The sequence below is a fragment of the Diadema setosum genome, chromosome 9, assembly GCF_964275005.1.
Source record: "Diadema setosum chromosome 9, eeDiaSeto1, whole genome shotgun sequence".
NCBI classification, from domain to species: domain Eukaryota; kingdom Metazoa; phylum Echinodermata; class Echinoidea; order Diadematoida; family Diadematidae; genus Diadema; species Diadema setosum.
In genome coordinates this window covers 16,339,931-16,361,789 of record NC_092693.1, presented here as the reverse complement: position 1 = coordinate 16,361,789, position 21,859 = coordinate 16,339,931, and the positions used below count along the sequence as shown (strand labels likewise).

The window sequence follows — 21,859 nt, the reverse complement described above, 5'->3', positions numbered from 1 at the left end:
ACCACACGAATCATCCCACAATGAATGCACACTTTTCCAGTTTTGAATGTGATATATGCAGTAACTACCAAAGTCCATGACATCATACTCATTTTTGGTTTTGTTTTGCTTTTTTTTTAATGGAAGAGGTCACGCTGTACCATTTTAAGTCAAGAAGCTATGTCACATTTCATACTTACATGTCATTGTAGTATTCTTTTAGTCTGTCTGCCACCTGAGGATAAATGTAATTAAAAAGTCAAATGTGTTATTACACTTCTGCAAACTCCTTTAAGGGGATGGTATAGCTTTGATTGAGATGAGGATTCAGGTTTTTAATCTTTTGCGAGATAATTAGAAACCACATATATGACATATTAAAGGGATATGATTCAAAGAGGAATTAAAGATTTGACGAAAATGGGTTTTGAAATGGCTCAGATATCCAAAAACAAAGTAAAACAATGTGGTCCTAATAAAAGGTGGGACAAATAAACTTTGAATTCCTCCTAGAATTGTATGCTTTTTAATATTTCATATAAGTGGTTTCTAATAATCTTGCAAAGAGTTAAAAACTTAATCCCCATTTAAACCAAATATACACCATCCCTTTAAGCATCAGACGGTCTTAATGAAATAGCCACTTCCCCAAAAAAAGAGAACAAAAATCAGCAATTTCGTGAACACACAAAATGACAGTATTCCCTGCAAATATTGGTTGAGTTGGCAACAAATATCATGATTGCAGCACACAGATCCTTATCATGTAGCTAGTTGGAGAGTGTGCGCCATAGCTGGTATAATGTTTATCAGCATCATCACTGCATTGATGTGTAAAGTTGCAATGGAGGAACAGCCACAGAGCTACACTGTGTGACAAAGTACCAAGTTACCATGCTGTTATAAATTGCCTAAAGGGTCACAATGGAAAAGTTAAGTTGCTGCAGCAACAGTTAAACGTCAAAATGGAGGAATGTACAGTTGTATTTGGAACAGCACCCTTCTGCTAGACTAGGCCCCTACTGGGTTGTTATGGCAACGCTTAGATTAACAATGGAATAAAAACCTTGTCAGCTAACATCTTGCCATAAAAAACAAACAAACCAAGACTAAAAGAAAAGCTGTCTTTATAGCGATGTGTAGGGTCATAATAAAGAGTACACTTGTCAGCTTATATATCGCATGAACTCTATGTCACTACAGCAGTCTTTAACCTTTAATGTGCTGTCACAAAGGGACTAAGCTTAATCATTTTTTTTTTTTTTTTGGGGGGGGGGTATTTCGTGATTTAATTGATCAGAACAAAAAACAATCTCTTTTTCACAATTCACATGGCATATTTCAACATTACAAAAAAAAAAGATATTCTTGACAACAGTCAATGACAGATAAAATACAAAGATGTCTGTTCCATTTTGGGGGGCATTACTTTTGCCAAGTTTTTTCATCAGCATTCAGCAATCCATCAAAACTTGAGCTACGGTACTTGTAAAGCTAACGAGCCCACTCACGAGTAGCAACATGCCTCAGCCCAACAGAAAGGTCATGGTAACACAAAATGAACAAATATTATTAGGTAATCTCGATTCATTGATAATTTGACATTTGTGACAATTCGGCATAAAAAAAAAGAGCTAGAAAGCCCACTCAGGAGTAGCAATGTGCCTCAGTCCAACAGAAAAGCCATGGTCACACAACACATATAAATATCATTAGGTTATTATCTCTATTCATTGACAATCAGTTTCTACACATTTGTGCCAATCCAGCAAAAACAAACGAACACAAAACAACACTCCAATCAGCATGCATGCCATACTGGCAAACACAGCCCAGCAAAGGGTTAAAGAGAACATAAGGAAACAGAGGAGACAGTGAGCATACCTCTTGCTGGAACACGAGATTGTTGTAGAGCAGCAGGAGTGCTTCGAACGGTATTTCTTGGCGCCCCCACTGGTCTGCCTCCTGTCAGGGAACCACAAGTAAAAATAGTTCAACACATCAATACAATATCCACACCATGATCTTTTAAAAGCACGCTCGCACTTCATTGATATTACATGGGTCTGGGTTACCTGGCAGTCATCCCTACTAGAAAGTTTTTCTAATCAATAAAACATCAATTAATTATTTCTATCAAGTGGAACAAACAATCAAGTGGAACAAACAATTGTTGAATAAAAAAAAAAGAATTACATGTTCCTGGAACAAGGCAAGTGCCAAATTGTGTCTCGGCCATTCGCGTACAAAAAAATTTATGTTTTTCTAACTCCCGGAAGTTCATTGACCCGCCTACGACCTTTGACCTTGTGGTGACCTTCAACTCCCCAAATGACACTTACCATCCAAGTTTGGTCACAAACAGACAAAGGGATCAAAAGTTATGAGCCATAATCGAAACGCGCCGCAAGAACTCAACATTGGGCTCTAAAAGTATTTTGACCCCTGTCTGTGACCTTTGACCTTATGGTGACCTTCAAATCCCCAAGGGACATCTACCATCCAAGTTTGGTCACAAACGGCATGAACTGAATGACACAGAATACTATTTCTGATTTCATTGTTCCGAAGGAAATTAAGTACTCAAGCCTTTTTTTTTGTGCAGACAAATGGGGGACTTTCAAGGCACTGACGTTAATTACGTCATTCTTTTGCATACGTGTGATCGTGAACATTATCATTGTCCTGTCGACAGCCATGAAACTTGCCTTTTACATGTAAGTGTGATTTCGACGAAGTATTCCCATTGGTTTGTTTAAACCTACTGTACTAAACTAAGCTTGTATATGGAGTGTGGTTTCACTTTCATGCTCAAATAATGTGTTTTATCTGGCATCATCTAGGATTTACTTGTTCATTGTCATTGGAGATACAAGGTGAAATCAGTTGTAAGTCCATGAAGCCACAAATCGCAGAAAGTTTTTTTTTTTTTTTTTTTAATGGGGGTGGATGACTGAATATAAATCATATACCTTTATTACACTTCTTTTTTTTTTTAGTTTGACCTTTCATTTGCCAATTTAAATCTCGACCATTTATTCCATTTAGAACTGACTCATATTGCTTAATTGGACAGGCATAGCTTTTTGTGGATCGCTAATGATAAGATAAAATGTAGAGTCCATTCATGTAGATGGTTATTACCAAACCGAACATCCTGAAGCGCACATTTTATATTGGATGTGCACCATGGAAGCTTTTAAAGATATGACCACTTTCAGTTCTTGCTCAGTATACTCTTTCATACAATACGAACTTAATGGCCTGAATTCACAAAGGTGGTTTAAATTTAAACCATGGTCTATTAAAATAAGCATGAAATTGTCGTAGCTTTCACATGCACGTATCCATTCGCATTTGTTACTGGACGTCTGTTGTTGGCGTACGCAATCTGTCAATCGTGATTATGCAGAAGAATTATTTGCACAAACCATGGTCTAAATTTAAACCACCTTCATATGAATTTGGGCCACTATGCTGAGGAAGTTCAGGCTGATAATGAACTCCTTGCCATTCGCATTCATCATCCTCATCATCCCACTTTGTGCTTTGGTAGGGTTTACTGGCACAAGAGGGAGGCCATAACTATAGAACACCTGCAGGCTCTCTGTCAGCCGTCTTTAATTTCTTTACTTTAATATATCATTTTTTTAATCTCTTTACTGATGATGATCATGCTCTGAGGAAAGAGCTGGGGTGCGAGAGTTCAAAGGGATCGCATGGTTTTAGTTGAGATCTAACTTCATGTTTCTAACATTTTTGGTGAGATAATGAGAAACCTTTTATGAAATCTGAAAGAACATGTAATTCCGAGAGGAAATCATTGTTTATTTGATGAAAATTGGTTTTGAAATGGCTGAGATACCCAAAACAGAGCAATCCTAATAAAAGCTGGTACCCACCTGTTATTAAATTCACGAAGGTGGTACAAATGAAACCATGGTTTAAACCATGGACAAAAACCATGGAGCGCCAAGTGTCGCACCGAATATTTCGTTACAAAATCAGTAATTTCTTCGACAAAATGACCGTTTCGTTAACGAAATTATCATTTCGTGGACAAAATGTCAATTTAGTTACATAAATGTCGTCATTTCGTTACAAAATAATCATTAACATCGACGAAATGACTGATTTCGTAACAAAATATTCCGTGCGACACTTGGCGCTCCATGGTTTTTGTCCATGGTTTAAACCATGGTTTCATTTGTACCACCTTCGTGAATTCGGGCCATAAAGTTTGAATTCCTCTTAGAATGGTATGCTTTGTACTATTTCATAAGTTGTTTCTTGGCATCTCTCAAAAGGTTAAAAGTCCAATTCTCATCTCTACCAATACTATATCATCCCTTTTAAGAAAATCAGCCATGAAAGTGAGAACCAAAGAATGCGTGAAAGAAACAGGTGGAGGAAGAGCTCAGGAAAGTTTGCTTGAAGAAGGAAGATGCCCCAAATCAGGTGTGTTGGCAAGAAGGTGCTGAAGGTGAGTTAGATAAATCAGCCACCCCCATTTTCGGGAACAGACCTAGATCAAAAATAGCCCATGAAATAATCTCTCTACTCACGGTGAAAACTTCTCGGAGTTCTTTCGTGTTCATCTTCAGGTTGAGCCTGGGAAGGAAGGACTTCATGTCTCTAAGAGAGACCCTGGAAGGAGGAGGGAAAAAAAGTTTAGGTAGGACTCTGTTCTCTTTAAAGGAAACCAAAATCCAAAGAGCAATGTGGACTGAGTGAAAGCAGCAACACTAGTAGAACACATCAGTGAAAGTTTGAGGAATATTGGACAATCGATGCAAAAGTTATGAATTTTTAAACTTTTGGTGTTGGAACCACCGGATCAGGAGACTGCTAGAGTTTATGACATCATGTGTGGACAACAATATAAAGAAAATATAAAGAGAATTCCACAAAAGTTCATTTTTCATGAAAATTACACATTCCATCAACTTGATACTGACATAAGAGTAGTAATAATTCCGCCTGCTTACTGAAAGCTGTTAGTCAAGTGCTCTTTCATTATGCTAGAAAAGTGCTTTCAGAAAGGAGATAAGACATGTCAAGTATCATACTTCATTTCAACAGATGTCAGATCTTTGCTAACTCATACTGGCGACAAAATACATCAAATATCATACTTCATAATTAACAGATGTAACATCTTTGTTAGCTCTAATTTCTACGCCATGGAAAGTTATAAGGCCACCTACGTGTCCATCCTGTTTTTCCCCATTGCAGAGAACTCCCTCCTCAGCCATCTGCAGGAAAGACAAAAAACACACAAACAAAATTTGATATGGAGGTCAAAAGAACAGTTGATCAGGGAAGAGAGAGAGACAGAAAAAGAGATAACTAATAAAGAATACATATTCTGTCAGGACAGTTTCATATTCTGTCAGGACAGTTTCATACACAGTCAAATTGTTTCTCTTTAAGGATGAGGATGAGAAGTGTCCAAAACAAGGCTATGTACATTAAGGTTCACACCTACGTGTGTCATTAGAGCCCACTCAATACATAGAAAAGTCATTAAAAATATATGCAGAGCAAACACAAACACATGGCTTCCAGCCATACACCCCTGCACCACTGTCTTCGATTACAAAGTACGTTTCAGATGGATTCATACATGTTGCCTCACAAATTTCGCACCATGTTATATCAAAAAGATTTGACTTTTTAAAAAAGTCACTACACAAAAAGTTCATAGTTTAGACTTAAATTCGTATCTAGTTCTGTGGTCACTTGGAAAGATATATATAGGTGCTCTTGAAGGATTATATAGTACAATGAATCATTTGAAGACACAATCGTTATCATGTCAAATTAAATCAAGTCAAATTTATGGAATTTGCATTAATTTAGGAAGATGTTAATCAGGTCCTCTGGCATACATTACTGTTTGTATTACTAACAAGGCTGCATATAAATCCAGTTGGTCGACGTATTGCATGATGACTATCTTTAAATGACCCAGCCACACCAAAATCTACAGTGTCTATAAAATGATGAAAACATAAACCACATTTGACAAATATTCTTCTCTTAATACCAAAGCCTAAATGTGTACCGACCTTTTGACTCTGAGTGGATAGCTAGCCTTCTCCGTGTTGCTGACCAGCCACTGTAATCCCACAATCCACTTGTGGTATTCGTCCGCATTGACCGCTATATGGACAGAAGGGAGACGCAAACATGTGACACAGTGCAGTCAATTACTATATACGCCATTTATTTAGCGAGTCTAAATTTTTCGCGAATCGGAACTTCGTAACGATTTCGGAAATGGTTAAATTCGCTATCTTGGAGTCTTGTACCAAATGGAGAAATGTATACGCATACGTCACGTTCATAGCTTGATCAGAGTCAATATTTTCGCGTATCTTTAATTTCGCGAAAATAAAGACCTCGCGAAATATTCAGCATACAGTACATATAACACTTAATTTCCTATCAATTTTGTTTTTTCCTTCTCAAAAGATGATATATCATTCAAGATAAAAACAAAATGCAATAATTCTCTTGGTCGGACATCTGGGTACTTAGCAGCAGCTGGAATCCTTGCCTCTGTCTGCAAACAACTGTATCGAATACTTTCTATTGGTATTGCCTCGCTTATTGATACACCTACACATACATTTGTGTGTCTGCAAGTTTGAAGAGCGATACTGATCATCAAAATTTGCACAGAAAGTTATTGAACTACACAATTGAATGCAATCGATTATGCAAGACGACTCGTTTTAGATCAAGGCGCCTGTAATTTTAGGCATTTAGGGACAGATACATGTATTTTTAATTCAATATCTCTGTACAAGAGAAACCTCACACTCAGATTTCTCAGGGATATTACCAATGATACAAAAAAGCTACAATGACAAAAAATATATAATTTTTGTGTACAGATACATTTCAAATCATCAACCAACCAAAGACATGATTTTTAAAGACATTCTTTAAAAGAGCACACAAGATTGATGAGTAATGAGATAAGGACATCATCATCTTACATCATCAGGTGCTTTTCCATGAAGTCATACCATAAACCAGAAAATTTTCCAACTGTCATTGGTGTGTTATTTCTTTGTTTGTTGGTTTGTTTGTTTGTTTTTCAGAGCCTAACACAGGTTTTGCTGCTTTCTCCCAGTACAAGAATAACACACGTAACTGCAGTGGTTTCTACCACAATTTTCAATCGGTAGTGGTTTTCTCTTTCCCCTGGTCAAGTATTTCTGCCAATTCCTCTTTGTGAATATGTGCAGGGATACTTTCATCTTCAACACAGTGTATCAACCAATATCATCCTTTTTTTTTTTTCCTGTAGTATTTCATATCTATATTCCCCTGAAAATGATAATTTCACCTGTGATACAGTGCATCACTCAGTGTCACTTTCTCAGAAGTGTTCCCTATTCCTCTGAACTAGAGTTTGCACACCAATACACAGACACACATACACACACACACAGACACACACAGATACACACAGACAAACAGACACACCAGCAAACACAAACACCCACTCAATTAGAATCTGTTTCTCTCACACACCATGTTCTCCTGGGCCTTCAGCAAATATATTACACCAAGATAGAGAGGGAGAGAGATTGGGGGGGGGGGGGTGGGGTGGGAGTAGATGGATAGAGTTGATTGCTAGGCAGATCAAAATCTTGGTTAATTGGTCACCAATTTGATTTGAACCTCCTCCCTGGCTGTCATCTCGCGGAAATGAAAATAGCACGGGGAGAGAAAGAGGTAAAATGATAAGCAAACATCCCTAAAATTGTGGAGGTATAGAGTGCGTTCATATCATGGAGAGGTAAGAAGGGCCTGATCCACACTGCTTCGCCGGTTGATACACCAGACTTATAATTTCCCCCAAGCTTGTCAAGCATTTGTTTACCCACTACAAAATGAATCCGCCGTGCTGCAGTCGCTTCACTATACAGCGGAAACCGACTTCCCGATCTTTCCAATATGCATGCTGACTTACAATTTTGATTGCCCGCAACCTGATGATTATCTGAGAAACGAAAGCTGCTTGAAAGCATCAGGATAAACTCGGGAGAAGAATTCTTGCCAAACCACATAATATTAAAAAAAAACTACAAAAGCACTAGGACAGCACAGACCTCAAACCAAGCAGCTCATTTCTACCAATACACGCCAACAAAATCGTCCAATTTTTCCCAATATAAAGAAACCTTTTGTCTACATCATTAGCTTCCAGCTGTGTGGCGCCTTGCAGGCCCGAGCAGAACACATGCTTTAATATATTTTTTTTTTTAGTGCGTGTATGCAAACCTCAAATACGCACAGGCTGAACTCCCGGGTTCAATGACCCTACCTGCGAAGATTTTTAAAAATCCTTCAAAAATTCATAAATATTCCTGAATCACAACCAAAATTTAATCATCTGTTCCTTGTAGCATAATTGACTTTTACAGTAAGTTTCACTTGGCTCTCGCAAAATTCGCGAAATTAAAATGCACACAAACATTCCTCATTTTACAGTAACCTCCTTGCTCTTGGCCGAGGAATAAAAAACAAGATGTTGAGAATGGAAACAGTTCAGGCATGTGATACGTCGGTATAAGTTAGGATTACGCACTGTTTGTAATCTTCAAAGTTTCAAACCTTGATGATCAGCTTGAAGTTTTAAACTACATTCTTGTGTCAACGCGCCACCTAATCTTTAAGATTAAACTTTCAAGGAGAGCCCCATTCTATGATTTAAGGGGGGATGGCTAGTAACTGATCAGTGGGAATGCTGGGGGATGACTGTTCCAATCCTTGTGGGATTCATTTAAGAGTACATTATATATCTATTTATTGTTGTGTGAAAATTATTTGCTTCAGAATGGTCTCATATTCAAGTAATGTGCAGTTTAATGTTTCTAGGTTAGCATGCCTGTACAGTGTCGGAGCAATCGTTAGCAGGCCGTTAATGATCGCCCCGTCACTGTACAGGCATGTAAAAGATAATAAAAAGTTTTGGTACCTCAAAAGTTTCCCTGAATTTCCTTGTCTTGGTTTGTGTTTCACGTTAAAGTATGTTGTCTGTGAGAATTACTCGCCCCAAAGTGCTCTCATGTCTTAGTAATCATGCAATAATGGTTTCGTACCAGAGCCGTCGCCGTACAGCGTCGATAAATATTGTACGAAACCACTGACTGCGACCAGCAGCGTGCAGCCCATTGTACGCATAGCTAACTGCGACCAGCAGCCCCATACGCATAGCGTAATGGGGCTTCGCATTGTAACATTCAGGATCATGACAGAATTAGTATCGCGGGTAAATGTCAATTTAAAATCCCAAAATTTCTTCGATTTTAAGACTTACCAATTAAGTTTAAGTATTGAAAACAGGCTTCAAACAATGTTTGGTTCTGCCAATAGTCCCTTTCTTTTCGAATTGATGACTGAATGTGACTCGGTCGAGAGGACCTTGGGAGAGCTACATACACCATGGACCGATGCATACACTGACTACTACGGCCAGCGCATGCGCACACAAACAGCTTATCCGTTGATATGGGATTTAAAATTTGTGCGCATGTGATGTGTTCGCATGCACTGGCTGTAGTATTCAGTGTACATGGTGTATGTAGCTCTCCCAAGGTCCTCTCGGCCGAGTCACATTCAGTCATCGATTCGAACAGAAAGGGACTATAGGCAGAACCAAACGTTGCCCGAAGCCTGTTTTCAATACTTCACCTTAATTGGTAAGTCTTCAAATTGAAGAATTTTTGGGATTTTAAGTTAACATTATCCCGCGATACTAAATCTGTCATGATCCTGAATGCTACAATGCGAAGCCCGATTACGCTATGCGTATGGGACTGCTGGTCGCTATGCGTATGGGGCTGCTGGTCGCAGTTAATTGCATGATTACTAACACATGAGAGCACTTTGGGGCGAGTAAGTCTCACAGTGTTAGTTATATGAAAGGTACTTTAACCTGAAACACAAACTAAGACAAGGAAATTTTTGAGGTACCAAAACTTTTTATTATCTTTAACCTGGAAACATTAAACTGCACATTACTTGAATATGAGACCATTCTGAAGCAAATAATTTTCACACAGCAATAGATATATAATGTACTCTTAAATGAATCCCAAAAGGATTGGAACAATCATCCCCCAGCATTCCCACTGATTCCCACTGATCAGTTAGGCCAAAAAAAAAAATTGTTGCATTGGCGTAACATGAGATTTTCAAATAGGGTCGGTCGGGCGGATTTTTTTTTTTTTTTTTTTTTTTTTTTGCTACCTGCATTTTACGTGTAAAACTCGTGCTCAGCTCAGTAAACAGTTACAACTGCTGCACCGAATGTGCTGTGTTCATCTATTCTACAAATCATTTATGAGGCCGATATTACTGGAATTATACCCCTTCACAGAATTTAAAGATGTTGAAATCCCTATCCTGAATGTTTTCACTTCATATTTTACTATTTTGACTTAGAAAAGATAGATACAAATTGACCCATATGTACGATCTTTTCATCGCACACGGCGATCTCTATTACAGTCCCACATATACAGATTCGTGTAAGTTCTCCACACAAGAAACCTATGGCAAAACTGTGCACAATACATCGCAGTCTGAATGCTACGTATACACTGAATAAATCTTGTTAGAGTACGTGTCCGTGTTGGAAACAGATGACGTACTGATCAAGGAAGGCTTATGCGAGGCGCTAGATCTCTCCCTCGTCCATCCGATATCCCCAGAGCCGTTTCCACTTCCGGGTTTGTGCGATCACGATCGCAATCAACAAGATATTTAATATCGATAGCAAAAAAAAAACAAAAAAAAAAAAACATGGGGTCGGCGGAATATTTAGGGTCGGGCGGGTTACGCCAATGCAACAATTTTTTTTTTTGGCCTTACTAGCCATCCCCTTTAAACCAAAGAACCGGAAGAAAGAAATACTGGCGGTGCTAGCAGTAAACCCAATAATGTGAGACGATGTATACAGTAGGATACAACACGTACTGGAGGTTGACCCGGAAGCTATAAAGGGGAATGGGGTTCATGAAGAGGTCATGCTAACTTTTGAGTCTCTAGATCATTGTGCTCATATCTGGGTAATTACCCCAAGAGGGCAATTACCCCCCCCCCCCCCCTCCTAAATACTGGTTGTGGTAAGGTTAGAGTAAAGATTAGGGTTAGGGTTAGGTTTAGGGTTAGGAGTTTGGGTTAGGGTTAGGATTAGGTTCAGAATAAGGATTAGGATTAGGGCCAGGGGAAGGGTCTGGGGTAATTGCCCAGGGGGTAATTGCCCTAGACCCATTGTGCCCACTCGATGCTTACATTATGAGTGGAGATCCACTGCGGCTTATACACTACAAATAGAGCATAAACCCGAAGGTATCTTGTGGTTCTTATCAAAGATTAATTTTCAAGATTTCTACAGTTTCTACATGCAGTGCATCTGCACGGGACTTAACTATGAGCCAATCATCAAAGTTTAAAATGTTGAGCTAATCTGTAAGTTTAAAAACATTGCGTGAACATAGCAATTGATTCAAGTACGGATTGAGGGCTGATGCCTCCCCTGGGCCTCATAAAATTGTGGGATGGTAACTCTGATTGGGTCACATGCTGTACCTTGCATGATTTCCCCCCTTCTTGTGCAAACGCACATACTCCCAACCTCAACAAAAAAATTGCTTTCTCAAATATGGAAGAACAAACAGACTTATATAAACACTTCTCCTTGGGGTTTTTTTTTATTCACAGCTTTGATTTCAGTTCAGACATTGATGATACGTTTTCCAGGTCATCACAACATACTGTCAACATTCGGTGTGTATCTGTAACTCTAAATGTGATTGTATCTGCATGATTTTTGTAAATTTGTCCCAGCATGTATCAAGAGTTCTGCTCCAGCTCTGGCTGTATTGTTGTGCGAGGAAATGTCACCCTCTACCAAATTTCCTGATAGACATACTGATAGCAAAGTTAAAAAAAAAAAAAAAAAAAATCTACAAAATAACATGATTTGGCAAAATTATAAGATATATGTTTGCTGCAAAATCAAAAGGTGTCATTTCTTGCAAACAAAGCATGCAAATCTTGAAGTCTAAAAATGCTTTGAAGGCAAATTTTCATAAAGTTTTATGTCATGATGTGTTCTGAATTGGCCCATTCCGCTGAAAGGCATACTGTATATATGCCATATATTTCATAAAGGTTTTATTCTCACAAATTTCACAAATTGGGTCCTTTCCCTGAATTGAACACTATGTGAAAATACTAACTCCATTCCGGATATGTTTACATAAGAGTGTAAGTATACATGCATGGCACTCAAACATGATAGTGCACATGTCTAAATTATGTTCTAAGTGCATGGACAAGGACACTGTACCTTGCACAAGTACCCTGAATGTCTGCTTTATTGCTTGATTGAATCTGCTTGAATGAATCTAAACTTCATGAATGATTTTCTCTGAAACTCTGTGTTTATCTTGTCCTTGGCTTTATGACTATTTCAGTCAGGCGTAGTGTTGTTTTGTTTTTTTTTTCTCTGAAATGCAGTGAAAAAAACTATCAACTGGAAATGAACGTAGAAGTGCCCAGAGCAGGAAATCCGCATATTCAGCAAATCTGCAAGGCTTTCATAATGTGTCAAATATCTCTGCAGTTACTTTATTTTCATATTCTCTGACAGTTATATGGGAGTTTTTAAAGTAACCTTGCTGAAAATCAGCTTCTCAGAAGATACCAGACTCTTCTCATGACCATGAATTTGAATATATATAAACTCAAACTGGATGTAGAGTCATGAAGCTTGTTGGAAAATATGATTGCAAGGGCATGATCGATCATCACATAACATTTTACAGTCACACAATGCTGAATGGGGAGGACCATTCTGGAATAAAAATTGTGTGCTACGGCTCAAAAATTATTCTACACTTTTGATCTCAAAATACTCAAAAACAATTCATCATCCTGGCTAATAACGTCAGCCAGGTAAGTTTCTTGGTAGACCCTTTTGATGCGCTGCAAGCAAATTCCAAACGGTGGAAAATTAATCTTTAAGTGCATCTGAGAACTACACTTTACCTTTAAATTAGGTGACAGTGAAAACTCGCAAAATTCCCTAACAGCTCACATAGTACACTTTCACATTCAGTTGCCTTCAAATGTGAAAGACTGTGAATATGTCTATCAAATATCAACTCACCTAACTGGCATATCTTGTTTGGTTATCAATGTCGAAATGTTTCATTTCAACTGCGAATGGCAGAATCTAACGATCATTTCTGTTACACCTACTGGAAATGTTGTAATGAAGTGAACGGCAAAATAAGCACTCATCAAGACAGTCATAACCCCTCTGAAGCTTTGCACATATATTGAGCATTACTTGTTTGTACTAAGACCACTTCCACCCAGCAATATTAATGGGGACATACCCTCTTTAAGTGTCTCAAAACTACTCTTTATCAGAACTGATGAACTGGTTTCACACCATCGGATACTGTCAGATCAGATTTATGACCACTCTTCAGTGAGAGTGTAGATGCTGCTGCTGCTATTGCTTCAAACAGCACGCAGTAGCCTTATCATATTCCTACTGGTGTGGGAGCTTTTGTGACCTTTCTACCACTGCAGAAACTTTCTGTGCTTTTACACGAACCAAGAGTGCTTAATTTGAATGCTGAATTTTAAATGTGATTGCAATAACGATTCGAATCCTTGTTCATTCACGTAACTGAGGAAGACTTCACGGATTTTGTGGCTTTGAATTTCAGAGTAAGGAGGGGAAGTTTGACTGCATAAGCTTGCCCGACATAACAATATTTGGAATTTCTTGTTCAAACAAAGAACAAACTTGCATAGACCTGGTGACCAGAATGGTTCCTCAAGTAACACATGGGGGAAATATCCATTTCACAAGTGTTTTGTATTTGTTGCAATAACAATTTTTTTTTAGCAATATTGCCAAATACTAGGCTGTAATGAATAGTCTGTTGCTGTCTGATGAACATGATGGCAAGGATCATAAACAGTGCATTGATTTTACATGCTTAGATGCCTGTTTGTATGAATGACTTTATTCTGCTCTAATGCACAACGTGAAGCTACGACTGTACAAACTAGCTTTATATTGCAAGCACTGTGAGCCAGAGCTGAGCTTGACAGCACGGGGCGGGGGGGGGGGGGGGGGGGGGGGGGGGGGTACCTGCTGGTGAGATCAGTGAATGTCATTATTTGATCATTATTATTCATGAGCTGGGCGAAGCTTGACCACTCTACTGAATACTTAATGAGTCCAGTCACTCTGACCACTGGGATTGCCAGCTTCACCAAGTGCTACCATTACAAAATGTATTAAAGCGTACATGCCTTGTCCTGTAGAGCTCTGCTGATTGGCAGATTTTCACCACCACATGCAAGGCAGCAGAATTTGGTAAGGTATAAGACAGGGAAATGGGGGCAGGTCTCTAGATGTGACCCTGCATCACAAAACCAACAAAAACTCGCCAGACATGAATTTTTAATTAAGGGCAGATTCTGAATGAACAGACTCTAAGCTTTACAATGATGTATAGCTCAATTGAAATGGACTCTCCTAACCTATCTAAATATTGGAAAAAAAGCACACACTCTGAGAAAGTGTGAACCGAGAAAAGAGGCTCTGAAGTACAGGGTCTATCTGTCTATTAAACCGTGCTACTTGTGTGATGAATGGGACAAAAACAGGACGTAAACCACTTGAGCAACAACAATGAAGGGATTATCAGATTAAGTTGAAATTGAGCATGCTATATGAACACATTCCGTCCATGATTAATGCCAACTTTCAAAGCAGTAGCATTATTCCTGCAAAAGTTATCAGACTTGAAAGTGAAGAGTGTGCAAAGGATAATCAAGAAATGAAAAGGGGCCGTGTCTTATAAAACTTGTGATAGAAATCAATCAATCACAAATCTCTTGAAAGCTGAAAATGCACTTTCCCATTTATTTCATGATTCCAAACTTAAGAATAATGTAGAAGAAGGGTAGTTCTTTCAGAAAGTATGAAAAACTTAATATTTACTTGGTTGTCCCGTTTCACCTTTTTTGAGTCCTCACTTAAACTCAAGGGGTGCGACTTTTTGTTCGTTCTGTGGTACATGGTCACAAATGGTCCTCTTTACTTGGGCTTGTCGACTGTGCTGCCACCTTCTTGTCTGGGCTGTTAAAGACCATGTAGCAGCCACCCCCCCCCCCCCCCCAATTTTCAAAACGTGGTGCCGGCCATGGTATGCATACAACATGAACACAAGCACATTAAGAATATGAACATATTATTACATATCCAAGCATAGTACACATTACACTATCCCCAAATTTTGAATTGCGGCCATTATGCCAACGATAAAATTCTCAAATCATCACACCGACAACGGGCGTACGACTCAATGGACTATTTGTGTAGACAGAGCATGAAACTCTGGACTTTTAGAAGGACGATCCTTCTTGCAGCGTCTGGCACACACCCCTAACGGACCAATAGGAAGGTGGCAAGACTGTTGGCATGTCTTTTAATAGACCACAAGGAAGATGGCAGCACAGCCGGGGCTAGCCGATAGTCTCATCATAGCGATTCAAATCCATCTTGCATGACGACCCTCTGCTCGTTTCGCTTGCAAATACTACAACGAGCGGGCCTTCGGACCACAGGCTTCTACATTGATGTGTGATCGTAACAATGTGTAGTTGACTTTTAGTACATCGTGGCAGCGGTTTACGAGCTCTCTGATTTCTATACTCAATCAATGCCCTCAGCTGTCAGTGAAATATATGATGGCCAAAATAGTGTTTTTATTACACAGAGCATGAAGAAATCATGGAATACAAATTCCCATGATAGCAGAATGTGTTCTTGCTATTAAAGAGAAGCAAGCCACACATCAAAAAAAAAAGGATATCGCTGTATATTGTCATCTGGTCTCAATAATCGTGAACTCACCTGCCACTGACAACGTTTTGAGTCTGAATTCCTGGCCATAGAAGACTACGAAGCAGATTGTGTTGGCAAACTTGCGCGTCTCCTCGGGCCACTTCTCAAAATCCTTGGAATTCTGGCCCGGTCTGATCTCCTTGATTTCCCTGATATTGACTGAAATCAAAATGATGCACACATACATACAAAAAAGAAAGACTGATTAGTTTCATATCAATACAGTTAAATACATGAAGAAAATTTTCAACAGAAATACAGATCTACTTCCTTCCCTTCCTCCTGGGGTATGGGAGGTGAACCCTGAACACCTACAGGCGCGGTGGAGCACCCCAATTATCTCGCAGAAATCCATCGGCAGCCGAGCCTCATTTGCATAAAGTAAACAACATGTACTCGCGTAGTTGAGAAAAAGTAAACAACTTCTCAAGCTAATTACAATTTAAGGAAACCTATTTTCGGATAAAAATTGAGTTAGTTTGAATTTGAAAACATGTCTGAATATGCACATATAACATATTAGAGGATTGACAATGATAAAATGTGAAATTTTAGCGAAAACCTGGCGAGCAAAATCACCAAAAATATGCCTCGAAAATCATCCTAAAATTCACGAAGTGTGATTGCGGAACCAAAGCGCCATTCGAACAAAGTACACCGAAATTTATTTATCTGCTTGCATTTTAAATTTCATACCGTAATATTCCCGGCCATGGTTGTGTCGGAAAAAAACAGAGGGTGATGTCAAAAATGACACGAACGCAAAGCGTACAGGTCGGTCCCATGTATATATAGTCGCGTCACTGTATAGCGTTGCATGTCACAGCACACACAACGCATTGCTGCATGCAGCATGCGCGGCAGCAGCTCAGCAGTCACCGTACCGCCGTGCAACACTCAGCAAAATTGACTGCGTCACATGCAAACCAACAATGAGCACGAAATCCTGAATCTCACGTACCACGCATGCCCAATATTACGGGAAAAGAAATGACGTCATTTTCAATTGTTTCGCTGACTATAATTTTCTATTCCAAACCCTGTAGAAACAAGTTGATTTCTCAAAAATTATAAATGGAACCAAGCGAAAACTTTCACCATATATGGATTGAGGCCTGATGAACTTATGTTGCCAATTTCGGACACATTGGAGCCCGGCCATAGTCCAGTCGGAAAAAAACAGAGAGCATGTTTTGCGAGAGGTGATTTTCAAAACGCTTTAATATCTCAAGTTCTAGTGCAGCAAATTTCATAATTTTTTCATCAAAAGGAAGGTTTTTAAAAACTTAGATAGTGTGGGAAGTTTGAATTTACTAGCGGCACGCATAGCGGCACAAGGAGAAGGTAAAGATTTGACTTTTTCATGCACACAGTTTCGGGCAGCCGTGGATGCCCGTTGGAAATTCAAATAGAACGAGGCGATAATGAGATGCAAATTGGGGTGCTCCACCGCGCCTGCCTATAGCATCATGGGATCTTGATTATGACAACTGCAGACAGTTTGGCAGGTTACTGTAAAACACAATATATTTGTGACATGAAATTTTCGCAAATTGGAACTGACGGCCTTTTTCGCAGCATGAAATTTTCGTGAATTGCCGCTGGCATTCAATGCATATAGTGTAGGCAGGAACTTTCACATGCATTTTGAATTCACGAATCTTGGCTCTTGCAAAATTCACGAAATTAAAATGCGCGTGAACATTCCTCGTTTTACAGTATTATCATATGCATGAAAGAGATTCATTCACACACAACAAGAGATTCAACTCTCAATACACTATCATTCAAAGCCTCTGTGCTCACATAAAGCACAATTGTTTTCTCCACCATAACTTGGGTAAAAAGAATCCTGATGTCCCAATTGATGCTGGGCTGGGTATGGAATGTGAAGCAAGCGTTAAATTTCCACTTTATTTTTTTCCTCTACAATAACACCGTTTTGTGATATAATGCAGAAATGCATGCTTCCTTCCTTATCTTTCCATGAGATTCCTTCTCATTACACATCATTTTGTGCCTTTAAAAGAAAAAAAATCTTCAAGATGAAGTGATTTAATAGCCTGTTGATGAGTGAGGGTTTTCCCCGTAACACGATGGCATGATAACAAGATATATTGTAGTCTCCTTCTATGGGTTGCACATAATAATCTAAGACTGACATCAATCACTTTGAGAGTATCCCTTCTCTCTGACCAGAAAGGAACCAGTGGTAATTGCAAGAGGCACTTGACTTATAATGTTCTTTTCTAAGATGCAATCAGGGAGGTGAGACCTCCCTGATGCAATCTAGATGATCACAGTAACAATGACACAATCACAGTCTCCACTATGAAGTTTGCGAGTGCAGCTATATATTTTGTTGTTGACAGAACTACACATTATACAATCGTAAGCGCAGACGCCTATAGATGCAGTTTCAGATTCCATTTGAGAATTAGCAGTCTCACCAAAACTTCTGTTTCTTTGGTATAATGTTCAATAATTACATTGTACCTTCCAGGAATTTAGTTTTGCATTGTTCTATAATAATGGACAGCTGAGAGGCCATTTTCAATGGAAAATACTGAGACACATCAAGAAGCACCGATGCTTTACAGTACAGTCTATATAGCTATCCTCTCAAGGCGCTGACAACTGATCACAGAGTAAATTTTGGAAATTGTGTGGGCATACAGTCAAACCTGCCTTTATAGTGGCCACCTGTTAAATACAGCCACTGAAAAGCCCCCTCCCCCCCCCCCCAAAAAAGCCATGTTTATAAAGACCCTGTGCACAGCTGCCACCTGTCTAATGCGGCCAGCATGGCCAGTGGGCGCCAATTTAATATCCCACGGAAGATTTAAACATGTAGCACGGTTCCACAGACCCACATGGAGCCACAGCTGAGGCGATAATTTAGCACGTTTTTCTGCTTCCCAGCCGAAGCATGGCAAATGGTTTAAACATCACCACTGTTGCATTCCCCCACCATTGAGGCATAATGCACTCGTAAAAAGCTTGCTCGCTGTATTCACGCTCGTGTGCAATGACGGTATCAGTAAAGGTATTGCTCAATGCATGAAACGTGTTAACACAGGTAGTATAGGGTGATGATACACATGCAATGTTGGAAAATCTGTCTATAGTGGCCACCTGTCTATAATAGCCACTCTTTGCATCTCCCTTTGGTGGCCACTGTGGACAGGTTGGACTGTTATTTGTTTTGTTTTGTTTGATTGTTTGGGAGAGCATTAAATGGCAAAGCAAGACTGAAGCTGATGCCAAGACTAATGTGTGTAGGCTATCGCTGGTACAAGTGATGTAAGCATCCATTATCACATTTCACAACAAACATGTTCCGTCAAGAATGGACTCGTACAATTTGCCAGGAGGCGATATCTCTTCCTGAGGCGAAGCACATTGAAAGAAGGACTTGTTGAGTTGTGGTACAGAAGGAAGTTTCCAAAAAATAAATCTCATAATAGGCTACCGTGGCTCAAATACACTTTGTGCACATTTAAAGGAGAAATTCAGAGTCTCATTCATTCCCTCTTTTGCAATGTATATTATTGCGGTTATGTTTGTCATCAGTTTAATATTCAAACAGAAACATGTTGGCACTGTATAAAAAAAGTCTTTGGATTTTGTAATATACATACTTCTTGGCTGACTTGACTGCTATAATATTGCACAATGTCTGACAAACTATTCAACTGACATCTCCACTTGAGAAGGTTATGGCTGAAAGGTTTTTTAATTCTTTTTTGCATGGGGTTAAAGCAAGTGAGCAATCAAATGGCTGGTCACATTATCAACATTTCCAACCACATGACAATTAATTGCTCCTTGGATTCCATGAGGATGACTTCAGGACCTAAGTTCCAGCAAATTTTGCTCAAAGGCAACAGGCATTACATCAGATGGTTAGCAGCAAAAGGTCACAGGTCAACTGATGTCGGCAAAAATTATCATTATGCCAACATATTGCCTCTTATGAAACAAGCACTATGCATAAACATGTGTACTGTATCCACAATGGGTTATCCGTATCTTCTGCTTCTTTTACATAAGAAAATATTTCGTCCTCATTTTTTCACTACTTGTGGTTTTTAACGGCGAATTTAAACATTTGCAAAGCTGTCTTACAAGTGCTGATTTGTGATAGTATTGAAGAGTTTGTTCTCAAAAACCAATAAGTCCATATTTGAAGATTTTGAAGTACAGTCTCTGTCATAAAGTACAAAATAATACCTTTTAAATGATATATTGGTCACTACATATAAAGGTACACTTTTGAAGTTATGGTCAAAAGAAGCAAAAATTTTCTTATTATCCTCTTTATTTTTCTTGACCTTTAATCGCAAATATCTCCATTTGGCAAATATGGATTTATCGGTTTTTGCGAACAAACTCTTCATATGCTCACTAAATATATTGCATGATACAGGAAATGATATCTCACTTATTAAATGAAAGATAATGCACGACTTTGGGTCGATCTATGTGATTTATCATGTATAGCTCTACAAAAAGTAGTATTTCACTGACTGTCAATGTACCATTTTATAACTGAGGGCTTTTGGAAGTACTGACTTTCAGATATTTTATGCACTTTACATTTCATGACTGTACACAGAACTGCCCACGCAAGATCACAAATCATGTTTGCAAGTAAACAAGGTAATCTCACGATAGATAGATAGCTGATGCACAAATTGCCATTTGCAGACATACTTAGGAATTCAAGAAGGAGTCATATTCTCAGTTTTTAAAGGCATAATTTCCTATTGATTGCAGAAAAAACAAAAACCCAGCATCAGCGCTTTAAAAAAGTTCTAAAAGGTGAGTTAGGGATAGAAACAACCACTGTAAAAACTGAATCCGTATAATCAATGTTAAGTATTATTAAATACACAGAATGTGAACAATAGTTATAATGAAAATGTTTCTAGACTAAACCGTTTACAGTTACAGTTTAATGAGAAATATTTTATCTCATTATATTCTAGCCTTTATTGCAAAAATTTTATAAGGTACGATGTTTTGCAATACAACTGACCTTCACATATATGCATTAAATGTGATATCTTGAACATTTTTTAAATCACTGCTCCCAAAGGTAAACAGGACCTTTAACCCTTCTGTGCCAATGAGTCAAATGTATATATTCACACATGGACAGGAAATTAATGTGGCATGCAATGGGTTAATGTACAAAGGAACCAACAGGTGTAAAGTAGTGCCAAAGTTATGTTTAAAGGGTGTGTACTGTTCTGGTAGAGGTGAGGATTTACATTATATATGTAGCTTTTAATGTTTTGCGAGATATTCAGAAACCACTCTATGAGATGTCAAAGAGCATGCAAATGTAAGGGGTATCAAAAGTTTATTGATGAAAATCAGTTTTGAAATGGCTGAGATATCCAAAAACAAGGTGAAACAAAGAGATCCTAATAAAAGGTGTGGCCTGTCGCCTTTTATTATTATTACTTTTTTGGATATCTCAGCCATTTGAAAACCAATTTTCATCAAATAAACATTGAATCCTTCTTAAGATTACATGCTCTCTCATATTTCATAAGAGGTTTCTCATTATCTCACTTTATAGGAATGTTCAAAACATGAATCCCCACCTCAACCAGTACTGTACAGTCCCTTTAAAGAGTGCTGTATCATCTTTGCATATGTGCAATCATCATAAGTTTTAATGATGCTCATCACTGATTTTATCTCACCATATTATATACTTTACACAAGTCATTGCAGCAATCTGAAAGTTAACCAGATGTATTAACAGAAAAGTCTACCTTTTTCCTTTTCTTTTTTGAAAATTTGTTGTCTTTTTGTTGAACAAGCTATGTTATCAATCACTTCTAATTGCAGCCATCAAAATTTTGATAATCTTGCTGTCAGTATCAGCTATGATATGGT

The 21,859-nt window shown here is 38.5% G+C and overlaps 1 protein-coding gene across 1 annotated transcript in view; it reads right to left on the bottom strand.

Annotated features, from left to right (window-relative positions):
• Positions 1–21,859, bottom strand: part of LOC140233506 (1-phosphatidylinositol 4,5-bisphosphate phosphodiesterase gamma-1-like) — a 97,929-nt gene that overhangs the window by 39,139 nt on the left and 36,931 nt on the right. Inside the window, exons 3-8 of the mRNA XM_072313625.1 lie at positions 15,956–16,105; positions 6,051–6,144; positions 5,187–5,234; positions 4,545–4,626; positions 1,864–1,944; positions 180–214 (exon numbers count right to left, since the gene is read on the bottom strand). Of these exons, the coding sequence (XP_072169726.1) occupies positions 180–214; positions 1,864–1,944; positions 4,545–4,626; positions 5,187–5,234; positions 6,051–6,144; positions 15,956–16,105 (490 nt within the window). The remainder of the gene's footprint in view (positions 1–179; positions 215–1,863; positions 1,945–4,544; positions 4,627–5,186; positions 5,235–6,050; positions 6,145–15,955; positions 16,106–21,859) is intronic.